The sequence below is a fragment of the Erpetoichthys calabaricus genome, chromosome 5 (assembly GCF_900747795.2).
Source record: "Erpetoichthys calabaricus chromosome 5, fErpCal1.3, whole genome shotgun sequence".
NCBI lineage: Eukaryota > Metazoa > Chordata > Cladistia > Polypteriformes > Polypteridae > Erpetoichthys > Erpetoichthys calabaricus.
Genome location: NC_041398.2, coordinates 62,018,535 through 62,038,327, shown reverse-complemented (window position 1 = coordinate 62,038,327; position 19,793 = coordinate 62,018,535). Strand labels below are relative to the sequence as shown.

At 37.8% G+C, this 19,793-nt stretch overlaps 1 protein-coding gene across 2 annotated transcripts in view; it reads right to left on the bottom strand.

Annotated features, from left to right (window-relative positions):
• Positions 1-2,069: 2,069 nt before the first annotated feature.
• Positions 2,070-19,793, bottom strand: part of immt (inner membrane protein, mitochondrial (mitofilin)) — a 63,137-nt gene continuing 45,413 nt past the window's right edge. For both annotated transcript variants that reach the window (XM_028801575.2, XM_051928042.1), the window contains exons 9-14: positions 17,562-17,697; positions 15,792-15,921; positions 7,989-8,212; positions 7,416-7,547; positions 5,128-5,257; positions 2,070-3,234 (exon numbers count right to left, since the gene is read on the bottom strand). In XM_028801575.2, the coding sequence (XP_028657408.1) occupies positions 2,627-3,234; positions 5,128-5,257; positions 7,416-7,547; positions 7,989-8,212; positions 15,792-15,921; positions 17,562-17,697 (1,360 nt within the window). In that variant the 3' untranslated portion in view covers positions 2,070-2,626. The remainder of the gene's footprint in view (positions 3,235-5,127; positions 5,258-7,415; positions 7,548-7,988; positions 8,213-15,791; positions 15,922-17,561; positions 17,698-19,793) is intronic.

The window sequence follows — 19,793 nt, the reverse complement described above, 5'->3', positions numbered from 1 at the left end:
GTGAGAGCCCGACTTCGCCGAGTTTGACTTCGAATATAAGGTGCTAATAAATCTTTGAGGTACAATCCTCCCCCTCGGCTAAAGCGGTATCTTTCGAAAAGATTTTCCTCCAGGAGCAATAAAGGATCTTGCCGATCACTCAAAACCCTCTCTATGTGAAATTCTCTTCGTATAATTTGTGCACCAATATCAATTGGTCGCTCATTCATGAACGGCAAAGCCATGACTGAATGACTTCCATGCACCGTCACTGATCACGTGTGTAAACTAATCCTTGTTTATGTAGAACAAACCTGCTCCGAGCAGGTTTGAGGATTAGGATGTATTGCTATGACAACACTTCCAGCAAGAGTTTCAAAAAACCAACAGATCCAGGATCAGGCCAAATCGTCAACAATTACATCCGGCTAAACGAGTAATCCACATACGAAAAATACCCCGCAGCAAAGCAATGGAGACTGGGCCAGTGAGCGAAATGTAACTGAAGTATCCATAAGACAAAGTGCTTTGGGGTTGTCAATGTCAATAAGCCATCCAATTGAGTTTGATCTGGTGGACCTCACTGCAACTTTGACTTGCACAGTGGAAAACTTGGGCAACCTTTTAAGAGATCCTCGATTTGGAGCTTGAACCTTCTGACTGCGTAGTCTTAATAGGATACTTCAACTCGAGAAATGATGGAGATCTCTACGGTGTGATCTGCCTTATCAGAATGCAGGCTCTGAACTGGTACTGGTTTTCTGGGTTAGTTATGGTCACTCGATAAAGAATGCCATGTCTGAACACAAGTCTGCTGGTGGGTGTACCAGGCAGCACAGCACTCGTCAGGTCACCTGATCTGATTGATGCTGCCTGTTCTAGACAGTCAAGTAAAGACAGGAGCTGAAATGTCATGTGGGCAGCAGACCGAGCCCTCATTGGACAGACATTCTCAATCCAAATGGGTAATGAAGATGTCAACACTCAGAATGGGTTCACCCCTGGAAGAAGGGGGCAAAGAATCGGAATGTAACCTGATCAAGATCACAGTAGTGGAGGCACATGCAAAGAGCTGTGGCTAAGCATTTGTTTTTTTTTTTTTGTTGTTCGACAGTAAACTTCAGACCAGTTGTTAAGATGTCATTACTAGGGGAAACAGACATGAGGAAGAAAGAGGCCTTCCATGAAATGTTAGGCAGGAAGGACTCTAGATTTTACTGGAAGGTACCACCAGCCTACAACAGATGGAAACTGCACCAGTGGCTGAAATGTGTGGGTGGAAGTTAGGGAGGCTATAGGGAATGATTTTCAACAACTAAAGAAGGATAGGAGGGTACAATGGCCAGGCTGTTGTCAGGGTATGGTAACACTGACTTCAACTGGGCAGATCACAGAAAGAGCAATGTGAGAAGTTTGTAAACCCAGTGATGGCAGAAGCCGTTGGGGTTGGCCCATCTTTGTGGCTGCAGTGATGAAAAATCTCCATAGCAGCAAGGCCACAAAGAATGAGGATGCAAGTACAGTTGGGCTCAAGGAGGTTTCTATACAGGGTTATAGGACCAACAGCTCACCTCAGCAATACAAGGAGGACCTCAGTGAAGAACCACTGCTTCGTTAGACAAAAGAGTGTAATCTGAGGTGGTGTGGGTATGTGGCATGGCACACCTGGAGAAGATCACGGGGCAGACTTGAGGACAGGCTTAGTTGTGCTGGGAGTGTCTGGATATTCCTTGAGAAGGACTGGAGAACGTTGGGAATAGAAAGGTCTAGTCTGCCATGCTCAGTGGTTTTCTTTTGTGATTTCCCCAGGAAAAGGAGTACAAAAATGATGACAGTGATAGTACTTCTGCTATAAGTTTCACATGGCACTGTTGGGATAAATTTACAATACATTTTTTGATGAATGTTGGGGGTTGAATATATTGTGTGACTGAAACACATTCTGTCAGTAAAGGATGTCATTTGAGTTCTTGCGTTCAAACAAGAAGGAAATGCATTAAGGATCTGCTTCATGGTAGGTCACTCCAAGCGCGATCCTGGCTAGAGTACCTTTTGCGTATCAAAGGAGAAATGGATAAAACAAAACCTCATTTCTTAGAATACATTTAATTTTTCCATTGAAGTTTTACCGATTCAAACCAAATCATTTTTTGGAAGGTACCGCGAATTAAAGTGACTTAACTAAATAAATTAGCAACTTTGCCCAAGATTTATTGATATGCTGCACGGATTGATAAAATGTCATATTCTGAAAACAGGTTAACAGGTTTAAATCAGAGTCCTATCATACAAAACCGAGCTGGAGACATTACATGGAGCAGAACAATCTTTGATTTACTGAATTTCTTTTTGTGTTAAATAAGTGAATCACTCTTTGACAGAATGCACCGCAAACTGGATGGTGCCTTTGGACGAGTCCCTGATGCTCAAGACCACAGTGCTGCATAGGGAGTACACCATAACCATTAAAGGCGTCATCTGAATGGCTGGCTACTCCACCATCTCTCCAGGCTGTAGCCAAATGCCAACAGAGCATTATGGGTTAAGTTGTACCACATATGCGGAACTTTGTACAAGTCTCACTTAACAAAAGAGTTTGCGACTGTGGCTGCCATGAGCACCGGGATTCCCCCTCACAACTGGTAGGTTACTCTACCTGGGTGGTGCCTAAACCCACTGCGTTGGCGTAAGCAGAAAGGATATTTATCACCTGCTTTGTTTCTAAAGTAAGTCGAGCTTCATTCAACCAGTCCTGAGCAACTCTCCTGGGTTCTCCTTTAAGCTGATTAAGAAATTTAGCTGCCAGCTCCAAATCTCCATGCTCAATGCAATACGTGGCATACGCTAGAAGTTTAAATGTATCTAGCTCACCAGAAGATAGCTGTGCTGGAGGTTTTAATTGCTGTGGTTCAAGCAACAGAAGAGACTGCAAATAAGACAGGAAATATTGATACAGACTGTTGCGTGTCTCATCAATCAAGGCAACCCGGCGGGCAAGCTTGCGAATATTATAAAAGCGTGCTCGCAAAGCAGCCTCACTGTAGACACCTTGCTTCAGCGAATCCTCAGGGAAGGCACTGGTTAAGGTCTGAGTGAATTCATTGTCAGCACAACTGGATTTAATGGCTTCCACAGCACCGTCAAGAGGCTCAGTAGGGCTATCACCAGATGCCAGCTTCAAGATGCAACTAAGAGCCTCAATAGACAGCCACAGTTGATGTGCCTTCCTTGCCTTCTCCTCAGCAATGGCGTGGTCTGCAATGACAGAATCAAGTAAGTAATCACGTTTCCCCACTGGCCAGACTTTTAGAACCAAGACATGTTCAGCAGTTGAGTCAGGCCCTTTACACTTGGAGTCTGAATCATTCATCAGTTCACACTGCCAGGCAAGTTTAGGATCAAGACCAATGAAGGCTGCTTTGTTAATAAAGTCAACTTTTATTCCCTTCCAGACATACTCAGCTCCGGACACACATTTGGCCCCTGATTTTATGTTAATACTATATTTTAACTTTAGTTTGGGTGAAAGAAAAAGAAAAAGAAAAAAGAAAACTCAATGCAATTTTAACGGCTTACACATTGTACATGTGCAAGCAGAAGAACTTTGATCACCTCTGACAAGCTTGTAAAGAAAGGCTAAATTTTAAATTTAATAAAAAGCAAAATGATATTAAATTCCTGCTGGGAATTTTATAACTTCTTCACAAGTGAAGGCTTGAGAAAAATATGGATTGAAAACAGTGATATGGGTTGGGGGGGGCGCATGTCACAGTTGCAAAGATTAGTCCACAAATAATGCAGACAGCACAGGGAGGACAGACTGAATGAGCTGAAGTGACTCAGTGATACAAAGTCCACACAGAGAAACTGATGCGTGCTGTTTTTATATTTCTCACATATGTATCACTAGAGTTATTTCAAGAACTAAGAAACAAAACAATATTATACTTATCAAATTTACGTTTTTTATGCTGCAAGTGGCAACTTTTTTTAAACTCAAAATATCAGCATAATTTTTTTTTTTATACTGACACACTAAACATTTACCCCCTAGTGAAGCACCTTTTCAACATATGATCCAACAAAATTCATTGTGTTTATGAATTCTTACTTTCTAGCTTACTTACTTTTTAAATGTACTACCTTTATTTAAAAAAACACACACACCACTGTGCTTGTACTGTAATTTTGATATATGAAAAGACTTATAAAATGGTGGAAAAGGCAATCCAGACTAAATAGGTGCAGAAAAAATGATCAGACATAAATTTGCAAAGAAACAATCACTGACCACAAAGTTTTCAAATTTATACTTGGCACGACCCATGGACTCCAAACATGTTAGCTATTTTATCAAGCACTAGCTAACATTCCTGAATTACCCAGCCTTGCCCAGGAGGAAAATAATGTTTTTTTTTTTTTGTTGTTGTTTGTTTGTTTTTTTAATTGTTTGGGGGGAAAAAAAAAACACAACTTTAAAAATAATAATAAATTAATAAACAATGAAGACTCGCTAATGTGCTTGTCTTGCGGTCTTGTATGTATGTTATCATCCAGTTGATGCTCGGAACCGGCCAACTCTATTTTCAAAAGCAATAGGGACGCAGTGGTGCTCAAACCTAAAGAATGCTGGCAGTCACCTCCAGTTCGCCCTCTACTGGATGATAACATGCATACAAGATTGTAAGATCACCCCCAACCCCACCCTACCCTACCTTACCCAGAAAGGGGTGGGTTAGCGCTGATTTCACCCTACAGTATTTTTAGTCGACCATTGAGAAACATGTGTACCAAGTTTCATGAAAATTACTCCAGCCATTCGAACGTGATGATGGCACATACATACACACATTGACTTTTTTTAGTTAGTTAGTTAGTTAGATAGTTAAATAGATAGATAGATAGTTAGATAGATTTCGATAACACTATATGTAGAATTAAAGCTCATTTATTGTAGTAAAACTGTTTATGTGCACACATTGTTGCAACACCTAACACATTACATTAACTTTCCACAACATAAGGCATACAATGATAGTCATTGCTCACTGTATTAACAGCGTCCATTTCTAAAATCTTTGTCTACTTGTGCTTTAGAGTCTTTAATGCTAAAGTATGTTTTATCACTGATACATAAAAGCCACTTACTTTCAACTGCCTGCTCCATTCCTTTGAGCCTTGCATATGCCGCATTCATGTCAAGGGTAAAGTTGTCTATTTGTTCCTGAGTCATACGTCTGTAATGTGTCTCTAATTCTGCTAGTTTATGTGAAAATTCCTAAAAATGGAAAAGAAGGATTTATTTACAATAAAAAGAATAGTAAGCAGATTTTGAAGGAGGTCACACATCTCTTTTCAAAACAAAACATCTGCACACAGGCTGTGAAGTTCTAAATTCCTATTGCCAGGAATTGCAAAACTAGTACACTAGCAAAAGGTTTTACTTTCAGTTTTTTGCTTCAAACATATCAACAATTGTAAATTTTCGTGTGCTTGCATTATGTAAATTAATCATTTTAATGCTTTTGATTTATCTTCAGAAGTAAAAAAGTCATGGTCTCTTTAATAATTAAAGTGACCAAATGTTTAAATACTTTGGTAAAATGAAAGGAAAAAAAGGAAAGCCCATCAAAAATTCTATGTCCCAGACTCTCTTTACTGCTAATACTGGGTACGAGGGACTATGCTGTATATACAATCCAGTACAGTCAATATACTCCCTCATATTCATTTATTTTATAATCTTGAGCTAACCTATACTATCCAGTTGGAAAAGACTGACAATCTTCTTAGAAATGACCAACCTGTCATAAGTACGGTGTAACATTCACGCACCTCAAGGAACAAACAAGAACCTTAGGATAAAGTCTAGTTTTTACATTAAGCATTTCTTATTCTATACACTTTTGTTTGAGGCCTTTGAGCATTTGCTTGTAAGTGAAGAAGAGAGCAAAGTGATTTTTATGACAGACGAACTGAAACCAGGACAAACCTAATGCACTCTTCTAAATCAGTTCTGAGGTAAAACATGTATCCCACCAGTCTCTTAGCAGGTGGTGAGTCCATATGTATGTTGCTTCTTTGGGCTGAACATAAATGGCCTATGAAGGTCACTAGAACAATTACTAAGCCTTGCTCCAGGAGTGGTGCCTGGTATTCCTGTTTTGTGAAAGACTTGCTTTACTGTAGTAACAGCTATAATATCAAAGGTTTCACGTATACATACTATAATATACATAATATAATATCAAAGGTTTCACGTATACATACTAATCGAAGACAGGAGAAGGAAATAACCAGTGCATCCATTTTGCACAAATACATGAGGAATAAATCTAAAGTCACTTTGTTTGGTACACATCCTTTTCCCAAAGTTATTGATTGCTCCAGTGACAGCATCATGTACACAAATACTTCTTCTTTGTGTATATTTCATAGGGAACATGTGCAAGACTAAAGATTGATACGGTTTAATGGTTTTTAACACTACATGAGTTTTAGCACAACAGGTTTACAGGCACAAATGTGTCAGACACATATGACGTCTGTTAATGCTTTCAGGTGTAAATATGCAATGAGATTGATCCTTAAACAAATACACCACATTCAGCTAACACCAATTCCATGGTCAGAAACAGTCGCTCAACTAACAGGTGACTAGAGGGTTGCCAACAGAGGCATAGCAGACAACTGAATTTAGAAAAACAGGTTGAACTTTTGTCACTGAAACTTCAAGATAGTGCAGTTGCAACTGGCCGAGATTAAAAGAAAATTTAAATGAAAAACAGGAAGACTAGAAATACAGCGTCCAGTTTGCTCAATGTCAGGTCTTGCTGACTGCCAATCATAAAGATAGAGTGATCAACATTGGAGTCCATGAACCCAGCTTTTCAGATGTCAAATTATAGACAGGTAGTTACAGTGAAATTAACTGAAGTTTGTTTTCAGAACACTCTATAAGTAACTAGTAATGTTTATGAAGGGACCTGCACATCACTAGATCCCTTAATGGCTATACTGTAGCCACCTTGAAATTGTTTTCTCTGTAACACAGTGTTCCATCCCAGAAGACGGAAAAAACAAAACTAACTTGACACAGTGGTTTCTCTCATCACCCATCTGAATCGAATACAGAACCTATACACATGGAACAAACTGTTAGCAGTTTGGCAAGGGCCACGTATTACGCTTAATATTCAACATCTTCAGTGTTAATGCTCTGACCAATCTCAGGCTATTCCAATAAAGCTGGGTATTATACACGTGCATAATACAGGAACTTGTATTTGAATATATTTTAAACCTATCAGTGAATTTTACAGCAGAAGAAATAGCTGAGTCCTAATTTTACTCAAATCATAAAGTTAAAAATGCTGCAAGAGAAACAAAAATAAAAAATTTGAGGCTTGGCATTTTACCATGTTAAAAATAGTTACCTGCTCTGCTTCCACTTTCAGCTCAATCTCTTGGACTTTAAGCACATCTCTGAGATGATCTGTGTGAGCAGCAGCTTGCCTACGTAGCTGAGTCCTCATTTCTGCTTCCATCACCTCACGAATTTCTTCAACCTGTGGGATCAACTTTATTAAACTTTTTTCTCTCTCCTTAGCCTGCCTTATAACTTTCAGTACTTATTTTTTCCTAAAAAATACATTTCCAATATTCATTCACCCATCCATTTTCGACAGGAGATGTATTCAAGTTTTAACCTTAAAAAGCAGATCCATACCACTAGAACAAATGAAGTTTGACAAATGAGGGAACTACTCATTTAATCGAGTTCATCTGGTTAGCTAGTGTTCAATGTTTTCTACCCATACATCAATTTAAGCCAGGGCTACTATATATTTAACAGTGCCCTAACTTACAAAAGCATTGTTTTTGGTTTTAGAAAGTGTGTCTTTGGACAGATAAAATTAGTATTAATTAATTGGTCTAAAATTCAAAGCACTACATGTAATGCAAACTTAACACCGTCTTGTGCCAAGAAACACTACAACTGCGCTCACCTTCTTCTCCTGCTCTAGGTTAATCTCCGAGTGGTAATGATCAAGGGCCTTAGACACAGCCATATCCAGCATCTTTTTATTCTCTTGTTTCTGCTGTTCCACTGCAGTTTCAACATGTTGCTGTTCTCTTGCTCTTTGTATTGCCAGCTGTTTGATAAGCTGATCAATGCGCCGGTGAGCATGAGCAATGAGAGAGTTCAAGTCATCAGTGCTTAGTTTTCCAGCTGCAGGACACAAGAAAATAATAGGCAGTTAGGCCACAGCATGAATACATGTCCTGAACATTATAAATGTACCTTTGGTTCACACAGAAACTAAAAGAAACAGAATGAACTCATTTTTTTTTTTTTTTTTTTTTACCACTACCACATTTTTATTACTTTTAATATCCCCCCTTCATTCTGTAAATCGAATGATGCACAAAACATAAGAACTGTTACTTTGTGGATTTAATTATGGTAATACACCGTGCTCAACACTAGAATCCATGAAGTTAGCGATTGTTTTCGTTGTCGTCACGGATCTGCGCAGATGGCACAGTGGATAAGCTACTGCTTAGTAACCTCGAGGTAACAGGTTTGAATCCTGTGTCATCTCTGTATTTAGCGATTTAAGTAGTGGAGCTGCTATTATTATCGTATAATAAAAACAGACATTTTATGTGAGTCTGTAACATCCTGTGTACATTTATGGTACTTGTAAAAGTTAGCGCTGAAGGGATAAAAGCAAACACACAAACGCAGCCCAATCATTTCTTTGTGGTGTCTTGTTGAGCAAACAGACACTGCAGAGTCTATGGTGGATGTTACTTTTCCTCGAACACGGACATTCACATCAAAATGTCATTTTAACAATTTTTTTATTCAGTTTTATTCTTGGATTTTTGAATAAAAAAATCACTTAAATGACATGTTGATGTGAATGACCGTGTGCAAGGAAAATTAACATCTTTTACAAGTACCATAAATTTACACAGGATGTTACCGACTCAAATCAAATGTACGTGTTTATTATATAATAGTAATAATAATAATAGCAGCTTACTACTCAGAACTGTATATGCAGGGAGGACACAGGATCGAACCCCCAACCTCTTGATTATCAGATAGCAGTTACCTCTGCACCAACCAAGCTGACACATTCACAACGTGTCCTAACCCAACTTCTTTTTCTTCGATTACGTTATTGATTAAAAGCGCACTTGTTTTGTTATACCTTTTGTGAAAATGTTTATTGGATATTTGGACTTCAGACTTCACACATTATAGTACTAATGACAAAATGTTGACGTGAAGTGTATAACATGAAAAAAGTTTGTTTTAGTTATGTGTTCAATATTTCTTGTCTCACATTTTCTGTCATCCTACACTTACACAGATCTTTGTAGACGCGGGGAAGACACATGAAATGTATGTATTCCAAATGACAATATATTATTTACCCTATACAATTCCAGACACTCCCAGATACACAGACTTGAGCTGTAAGAACTTCATCTCTGACTTCAGCTGCCTCAGTGGGGGATGGAATAGCAAGCTGCCAGTGCTGACTGACACATTTGCAAAACAAAGGTGCTGATGAGGAGGTGTGAGGGAATTTAAGGTGGCTCTGTGTTAAGACTTTTTTGTAGGCTTCAGGGATTCTAGTGTTAAATGAAATAGTCAACAAATACTCTCCACAACACCACTAGACAAATGTCACAAACAGACAAAAAAAAAAATAAATAAATAAAAAATAAAAAAATAATAAAATATATAAATATATATATATATATATATATATATATTTTTCTTAACTTTGCTAAACCACAAGTTTCTGAAGTGCTCAACTAGGATTAAAATTTTGTGGGATATGTAAACCCAGTATCAAGGCCAAACATTGTACAAGATTTATACAAGCTCCAATTCTTTTTCCACTAGAAAATTAAAGGGAACAGAAGCATGCAAGCAAAGTGTCAGCAAAAGCAGTGCAAGTTAATTTGTGTTAAAACCTTAAATTCATAAAAACAGTTATTAAAAATATCCTTTTAAAACAAAAGATATTTTTTAATACTGTGCAGAAAAAAAATATATGAAAAAAAAAACAAACTGTACTTAGGATTTAACATTCTTTGTTGTTTTTGCTAATACAGAGTGCACAGAATACAATGTTCTCTAGTATTAGACCATCTTTCATTATATTTTATTAATTAAGAATTTTGAAAGATATCGCTTCGCTCGCCTACCCCTGGCGTTGGGTATCCTGAAATACATTAGTCGAGCTCGTTCGTTTTGGAGCCGTGCCCGCTTTGCCCGCGGCATTTCAGACGCACGTTGTAAGAGCCTGCGTTCATTGATTTTATCCAGGCGGGCTCGTGTTTGTATATCTGTCAGTCGAGCTCGTCGCTTTGAACCCATGCCTGCTTTGCTTCCGCAGTTTCAGACGAGCGTTGTAGGCGCCTGCGTTCATTGATCTTATCCAGGTGGGCTCGTGTTTGTATCGTTGAGCTATATTGTGTTTGAATTTGGTGTAAACCATTCAGCGGTTTGTACAATCCCAAGTAGCACATTATTCCTAACTTCACTCCGCAGTAGTGCCACTCACAATATGGTGGTGACGCCTGCGCCTTCACTCCGCAGTAGTGCCACTCACAATATGGCGGTGACACCTGTGCCTTCCGTACTATGTCGGGTTTCACTATACTTTGTAGGCGCCTTTGCCTTTAGTACTTTCCCGCGCCTTCCCTACTATCTTTCTGAACCTGTGGGGCCTCCGTAGCCTCTTCCGTTTGAATCTGGGCTGCAGTGCAGAATCCTCTTTTTTGTGTGGCTGTGTCGTTAGTCGTTAGCTATGGGCGCGTTGTTGCTTCATTTCTCATTCACGTCAGTTGAGCTCGTTCGTTTTTGGGCCGTGACTCCTTCGTTCGCGGTGGATACGACTTCGCTTGCGGTTTAAGAGACGCGCGTTGTACGCACCTGCGCAGTATGTCTCATGGTCCCATTGCCGTGTACCTGCGTCCATGCCATCCGGTTTACCATTCTCGGTTAGTAATATGGATAGGACAGTGTTGTGTAAAAACATACAATGCTTAAATTATATTTTTAATACTGTGCAGAAAGAAAAAAAATTATGAAAAAAAACCAAACTGTACTTAGGATTTAACATTTTGTTGTTTTTGCTAATATGGAGTGCATAGAATACAATGTTCTCTAGTATTAGACCATCTTTCATTATATTTTATAAATTAAGAATTTTGAAAGATATACAAACATTTTCATAAAGGGGTAAATATAGGACAGTGTTGTGTAAAAACATACAATGCTTAAATTATAGTTATAGTAGGATTTGTATAATTATAGTAATTGTTATTAAAGATTTACAGCTATCTTTTTTGGAATCAAAGTTGACAGCTTTCTCCTAAAATGTCAAAGATACAACCCTTACCTAAGAAAACACCAAACATTTTTATCAAAAGTACCACCATAGACAGGGGGCTTGACATATAGCAACACAATTCATATAGCATCATCTACTCCATATACTGTATGGGAACAAAAATCCCTTTAGAAATAAAAAAAAATATTAGACCTGCACCTGCACAGCTACTAAATATAGGTGGCAAGGGTCAGCAGTCTTTGACAATGATTAGAGGGATCTTTTAAGTCAAATTTAAAAATTATAATTTTATGTCACTTAAAGAATTACAGTGTATTTGTACAATAAAAGAAAAATGTTTGGCTTTATAATTTGGAATTCTTACAATCTGTGTGTACTATAGGAGCACAGTGTGAGTTGTGAGACAAACTCATAAAAGCTCTTAGATATTTACTCATGCTCACTTGTTTATATCAGAAATGAAATGAAAATTATATAGGTTTGGGCACCCTTGCTTAAAATATCTGTTAAGTGAAAAGATGATGAACTGATCACCGAAAGACTAAAGCTATTGATGAAATTTCTTTTCAGCACTATGTGCAAGGTTAGTGTATTGTGTTCATTTTGTACAAGCGTGCAGCAAAAAAAGGAAAGGAGCACCATGCAAACGTTTGGGCACCCCAAGATATCTGATGTATCAGGCCTTAATCAGCTCATTGTGGCTATGGCTTGTTCACAGTCATTGTTCATAAACCCAAGGTGATACAAATTGCAAATCCGTATAAATTCTCAGACTCCTCAAACCTTGTCCCAATAATCAGCAGCTATGAGCTCCTCTAAGCATCAGCCTAGCACTCTGAAAAATAAAATAATTGATGCTCACAAAGCAGGACAAGGCTACAAGTAGATAGCAAAGTGTTTTCAGCTAGCTGTTTCCTCAGTTGGTAATTTTACTCATATTAAGAAACGGCAGTTAGTGGGAAAGGTGGAGGACAAGTTGAGGTCTGGAAATCAAGTAAACTTTCTGAAAGAACTATTCATTGGATTGCTAGAAAGGCAAACATCCCAGTTTGACTGCAAAAGACCTTCAGGAAGATTCAGCAGACTCTGGGGTGGTGGTGCACTGTTCTATTGTGCAGCAACACCTAAACAAATACAGTATGACCTTCATGGTAGATTCAGCAGAAGAAAACCTTTCCTGTGGTTTAGCCACAAAATTCAGTGCCTGGAATTTGCAAATGAACATCTATACAAGTCTGATGCATTTTGAAAACAAGTTCTGTGGATTGATGAATTCAAAACAGAACTTTACGGTCACACTGTACAAAGGTATGTCTGGTGAAAAAAGGGTGCAGAATTCCATGGAAAGAACACCTCTCCAACTATTAAGCATGGGGGTGGATTAATCTTGCTTTGGGCTTGTGTTGCAGTAAGTGGCACAGGGAACATGTCATTGGTCGAGGGAAGAATGGACTCAAATAAAAAGCAACAAATTCTGGAAGCAAACATCACACCATCTATAAAAAAAGTTGAAGTTAAAAAGAGGAATGGTATTACTACAAGATAATGATCTGAAACACACCTCAAAATCTACAATGGTATACTTAGAGAGGCGCAAGCTGATGGTTTTGCCGTGGCCCTCACAGTCCTACGACCTAAACAGCACTGAAAATCTGAATAGATCTCAAAAGGGCAGTTCATGCAAGACGGTCCAAGAATCTTGCAGAATTACAAACTTTTTGCAAGACTGAAAGGGTGAAAATACCCCAAGTCAGACCTGAAAGACTCTTAACTGGCTACAAAAATAGTTTACAAGCTGGCATACTTGTCAAAGGTGGTGTCACTAAGTACTGACCATGTCAGGTGCCTAAACCTTTGCGTCAGGCCCTTTAAATTTTTTTTTGGTATTTTGTACCTGTGAAAGATGTAAATTAAAATGTAATCTTGCTTAAAATATCAAAGAAATGTGTCTTCTTTAACTTTATGCCTTTTGGTGATCAGTTCATCTTCTGCTCACTTAACTAATCACAGTATAAGACATTTTAAACAAGGGTGCCCAGACACTTGCATGCTACTGTACTCTATATATTTTATGGTTTGAATAATAATAATAATAATTCATTACATTTATATAGCAAATAAACTTCAGATTCTTTCGGATTCTTAATCTAACTTCTATAAATGAGTGAATTAAAACACTAAATGACACAATGAATAAACTAAAATGCCAATGCAAAAAAGCAAGGAAAAACATGACACAACAAAAAGAGAGAAACTCACCTAAATCAGACAGCTCTGCAACAAAAAGGAAAGGTTTAGAAAGGTTAATGCACCATCCACCACAGCAAAGCCAATATTAACCAAGCTAAACATGCAGTAGTAAAACAGCCCAGTAATGAAACACAGTTCACACAAAGCTATGCTATTTGATCCTTGAGGCAAAAGCAAACCAGCATTTACTTCTAACCACAGAACAAACCAAAGATGAAATGTCTGTGTTTTGCATCATACATATAGGACTTGGAGAATCGACTAGTGTGATGAAAAAGTGGGAAAGTGGGCATGTATGGGACAAGGCAGTACTACAGAATGGCAGTAATCTTGAAAATGCCTTTTCTTAACATGTCAAAAAAAGGAAGGTATTTAAACTCTCAAAAATTAAACATAGCTGTACACTGACTAAATAATAGCAGTCACTTTATTATATAAAAAGCCCTGTCCTTGTTCCATTACAGAGTCTTGGGTAACCAGATCTTAACTAAGAAACAACTCGGTAAAAGAAAAAATTCATATACAGGGATACACTGTCAATAAACGTAATGACATTTATTAATTATGAGAAGCAAATGCACATGAACAAAGGGTGACCACAAAAACTCCAAGAGCTGTCACCCAAAAGAGAAATTTACCGTTGCTCAAGCAGCAACACCATTTTGATGCAGCACTGTCAGGTCACTGAACAACTGATCAGGTTTTTTTTCCTTCCCAAAACATATCTTGTAAAATGTGTTAAGTGATACACCTAAGAAAAGAACAGGCTGGAAGACTACATGCAAACTATAGCCACAAACAACACTTAGCAAACATCCAAAATTCAAGCTGTCATTTTGTACAGGTTAGTGATCATGCACAAAGAAAAACATACAGTACATACATTCTGGGATTGAGAGGGCTTTCATTTAATTGAGCAGAGTAGTTTAAATATTGTCTAAACCTATTTATTGCCTTTTAAATTAAAGTAAATAAAACAAAAACACTAAACTGGCGAAGAAATACTGATGACGTGTCACATAAATAAACAATATCATAAGAAAAACTTCTGGGTGATGCAGTGTCACAATGTAAGACTTCACTAGAATGCTGCAACACTAAAATCACAGCACTTAGGTTGTTACTGTTCACTCTCAATTTTAAGAAACCTAGGAAATAGCACAATATTTAAACTGGAAGTCTTTATACAAGTTCCTACATATCTTGAAGCTGTCAGCCATTAAGAATTTTAACAGAGAAGTTAAGCCAGCAATGCAATACCTGACTACAAGTCAGAATGGATATCAGTCTTAACGAGTGCAGTTGCCTGATATCAAATAACAAGACTAGGAATCACAGGGGAAATCAAATTACATTGCTTCATGAAGACCCACTGTTTCACATTTTCAAAGTTTTACAACCTTATAGTGTTCTGAAAGCCAGTATTGTGCTACCTGAGAGTGCCAGTGCCTTTACAAATTCTTTCCAGGTATCCATCCACAATCTCAACCCTTTAACTTCTTTCACTTTTTTTTATTATACTAGCTCTTGCACAAACAAGCTCACTTCTACAACTTAAGAAATCAAACCTGCTTGATTTTGTTGGGAAAAGCCACAGACTAGCCAGACTGAGTCAGAATTTAAATTACCAAACTGGCAGTCACAAGGAAGGTCATGTAGTGCTGACAGAGGGTTTACTGATATAATACAGTTGCAATAATAATGCCTTGCAATTTTTATATTGAGCAAGCAAGGTGTGACACTAAATAAATACTGCATGGACAGAAGTACAGCAGGTTGGATTCAGTTTAAAAAATGAATGTTGCAAAAGCAATGTACTCAACTGATGCAGATTATCTTAATGTAACCCCTGAAAATGGACAACAAGCATGAGCTGCATTTTAAATTAAAGGAACAATTTAATCACACCAGGCATACACACAATTGTTACTGGATGAATGGAGGATAAAAGAAATCCATTCAGGAAATAAATTATATTCATTATTACTGTATATATAAAAGCTGTGTTTATCAGTGTATCTGTTACTGGACAATATGCACGAGGCAACTGGATCTCATGTAACATAACCCATTAGATCTGGAGCTACATGATGTAGCCCTCATTACATACATTTAGACTGATCTTATTTCTTTGTTCTTAAGCATTTTCTGCACTTCATGTCCAAAGACACAACTTACTGAGACCCTTCCAACTAGGATGAACATCAGGTGTGATGCTGTCCAGTTCTTTCTGAAACTGTTCTTTGGCCACAGCCACCAGTTCATGATACTGTGCAACAATCTTTGCCTCTGACTGAGCAGCTTGAACCTGAAAAATAAAGTTAACTGTTAACGGACCAGATCTTCCAGTGTTCTGGATACAGAAAAAGCATTTGATAGAGTTGAATGGAGATATCTATTTCGTGTACTAGGCAAACCTAGGTTTGTTCTCAATAGATGTGCTTGGATCAACTTATTTAAAAACTAAACACAGAACCAGAGAGGGCTGTCCATCATCACCAATGCTATTTGCAACTGCTATTGAATCCCTAACAAACCATCACCATAAAGAACAAGAGGAAAAAAGTATTATAAAAAGTACTCCTAATTTCAGATTGATTACAGTAGCCCTCTATGCATTATATTTTTTTTTTTTTAAAGGTTAAATGCAATTGTTTGTTGACCCTGTAAATTTAAAATCATACTTTGTTTTGTAAACCACTTTATGATGATATGTTTTGTACAGTGGCCCTAAAATGCATTGTGCAAAAACAAAACCAGAAAACGCAAAAATAAATCAGAACACTCATCGGTTCTGATGTTTAGCATCCGGCAAGCATTATATGTGGACCATAGACTTCAGTCAACTTACAGAACTGGGGCAAAGTGTGCTATATGGGTTGCCTCTGATCCTGGGTGAGTGAAGTAAAATGGAGCCAGGTGGCATGTATGAGCTGAAGAAGCAAACAGTGCTTTTCAGGGCCACATCCCAGCAATCTGGTGACTGATTTCATTTCTCCTTCTCTCACCCCCGAGTCATTACAGTACATTTTTAGGTCCACACCTAATACTACAAAAGGTGTTGACATGAACAGTTAATAATACTAGCAATGCAACTTGTAATAAAAACATTATATTGCCTGTGTTAAATAATAATGACAGTAGCATGTATACCAGTACAATAAAAATAATGCCAATATCAAACATTTTTCAATGCAGAGAACTGTTGGCATTAAGTTATAGTTTCACTATCATTTAAAAATACTGAAATATGTTTGTAATACATTAAACACTCATGAACACATTATCTTTTCTGCCAAACTATAGAAAAATACCTAAAAGATATCTCTTTAACCATTCAGCATTCTTGCTTCCATAACACCACTCGTTGAAAAGCTGCAATTGAATCGTGACATACATTTAGCTTTCACTGTTTGCTGTGTTTTGATTTGGGTTACGTGCTGCTATTTGTTATCCTGATTCCCAATTTGTTTGCACAGTTGTCGTTATGCTGCTCCATTTGCATTTCTTGTTTGTGTTCTCACTTGTTTATGTTTTCTTAATTTGTTCTTGCACATTCAATTTCTTTTTGTATATTCAGCTTTGCATTTGCGCTTTCAGTTTGTTTTGCAACTTCAATTTGTTTTTACAAATTCTGATTTATTTTTTTAACGTTGTGATTTGTTTTTGCATGATTTGATTTGTTTTTATGCATTGCACTTCAGGGCCACCACAGTTTTCTGAATGACACATTTAAAACCACTTTCAGAGTAAAATAATGATGTATAAGTATATTAGGTCCATGGCCAATGAGCACATACTTCTACTATTGCAAGAGTTCTCCAGTTAGAATTTACATTTTTCCCCCATTTTATTAGTGGAAATAAGCCAAAATTCACATACAGTACCAAATTTTCAAACACTCAAAATATAAAAACAGCAACTGTTTTCAAGACAGACAGCAGTTACCTTTTTTACTACATTGTCCAGATCAATCAGCATGCGGTTTAGATTCTCCTCAGCCACCAAGATGTGAGATTTGGCTCCAGCAGCTTTTATGTTTTTTGCACCATCAATAAAACTTCGCAGCTTCTCCAAGGTATCTCTAAAAAGAAGGTAATTTACTGTAGTAAACAATACAAACTTGCTTTTGAGAGACTGCTCTGAACATGTAACAGATCAGAGCATATTGGAAAATGGCACCAATATGTTTTCATTTCTCAGGCCAAATGAATGGGTGCATTACTGTTGAGGGAATACCTTTTACATTCCACCAAATCTGCTTCACATATGATTCTGTAATTAAAGTATTTTTTTTTTGTTTACTTTCAGTTTATTAACACAGGAAAAGAGTGAAGCGTGATTTTTTTTATTTTGTTATACTTTGTTAATCCCAGAGGGAAAATTGTCTTTTCACATGACCTTTCGTGGTCACACGCAGGGCCATATATGATATGATACATTTATCAAACTACAGCCACGTACAGTGCCTTGCTAAATTATTTGGTGTTCATCCTGTTCTCTTGAATTATAATCTGGAATTAAAATGGATTTTCATTTGGATTTTATGTAATTGAGTTAACAATACAGTCCAAATTATTGAAGTAGAATGAAAACAAAAATATTGTATAATTATATATATATATATATATATATATATATATATATATATATATATATACACATACACACACACACATACACACACACACACACACACACACTGGAACCTCGGTTTGCGAGCATAATTCTTTCCGGAAACGTGCTTGTAGTCCAAAGCACTCGTATATCAAAGTGAATTTCCCAATAAGAAATAATGGAAACCCAGATGATTTGTTCCAAAACCAAAACTATTCATATTAAAATGATTAATACAAAATATAAAGTAAAAATACATAAAACAAATTAACCTGCACTATACCTTTGAAAAGAATCGTGGCTGGTGTGAGTGAGTTTCTAAACTCTTGTGTGATTCCACCCAACGGGATGACACGTGGAAGAGCGTCCCAAAGCAATCGCAGTCTCCCAGCCTGTAGCAGTTCGCCGTAAAAGTGAATCCGAAAAGATTGCGGACATGCTATATGCGCCTGCCGTCGATGGGTGATACAAGGAACAAGAAACATTATAAATGTGCAGGGCCCTGCCTGACTGCTGTGTCTGTTTCAAGTTGAATAAAGCTGGTGTTGTTAAAGTACTGAGACTCAGTTTTGTGTTTTAGTGTGCAAGACGGGGACTCGCATGTCACAGCACACATGCGCGAACACACACACACACACACACACACACACACACACGCGCGCGCGCGCGCGAGCGAGCACACACACATACACACGCGAGCGAACACACAGTCACAATGCTAATGCTGTAGTAAACAGCATACGCTCGTACGGATGTTTACTATGAGTGAGGCACGCCGACTCAGACAGAGAATAGGAGACGATTGCCCACAATCACGCAGCGGCAGAGAGAAGAACCATCAGCTCAGTTGTGATCACAAAGAGTATACATACTACTCGTGCTGCAAGACCTCGCTCGTTTATCAAGTCAAAATTTATTAAAAAATTTTTGCTCGTCTTGCAAAACACTCGTAAACCAAGTTACTCGCAAACCGAGGTTCCACTGTGTATATACGAGGGGGGACCCAAAAATAACCATTAATGCTCTGGTTGTTTCTTATTTTACCTCTTCGACGTCAGCAAAACGCCTTCTTTTCAAGTCTTTTTTCATCCGAGGGAACAAAAACAAATCACACGGAGCTAAATCCGGTGAGTAGGGTGGGTGGTTCAGGGTTGTCATACCCTTTCAATAACAATAGTTTCTGCAACACTTTTTCAAGAAGAAAACAAAATTTCACTGCTGCATGTTGCTCACGATAATCGGCCATCGTAAAAAAACGACGCTTGCACAAAACTACTTTTACAAAAAAATTCACTGAACACAAGCACAACCTTCCAGACTGATGGCACTTGGCAGACTGACTTGTGAGGAGTGTAACTAGATCGCCCTAGCGGCCCAACCACGTACTACAAGTACCAACCTAACAACAACAAAATTCCGGTTATTTTTGGGTTCCCCCTCGTATATATATTAGTACTGTGCAAAAGTTTTAGGCAGGTATGAAAAAATGCAGTAAACAAAGAATGCTTTCAGAAATATAAATAACTAGCCAACCCGCGGCGTAGCATACTCTGCATAATTATG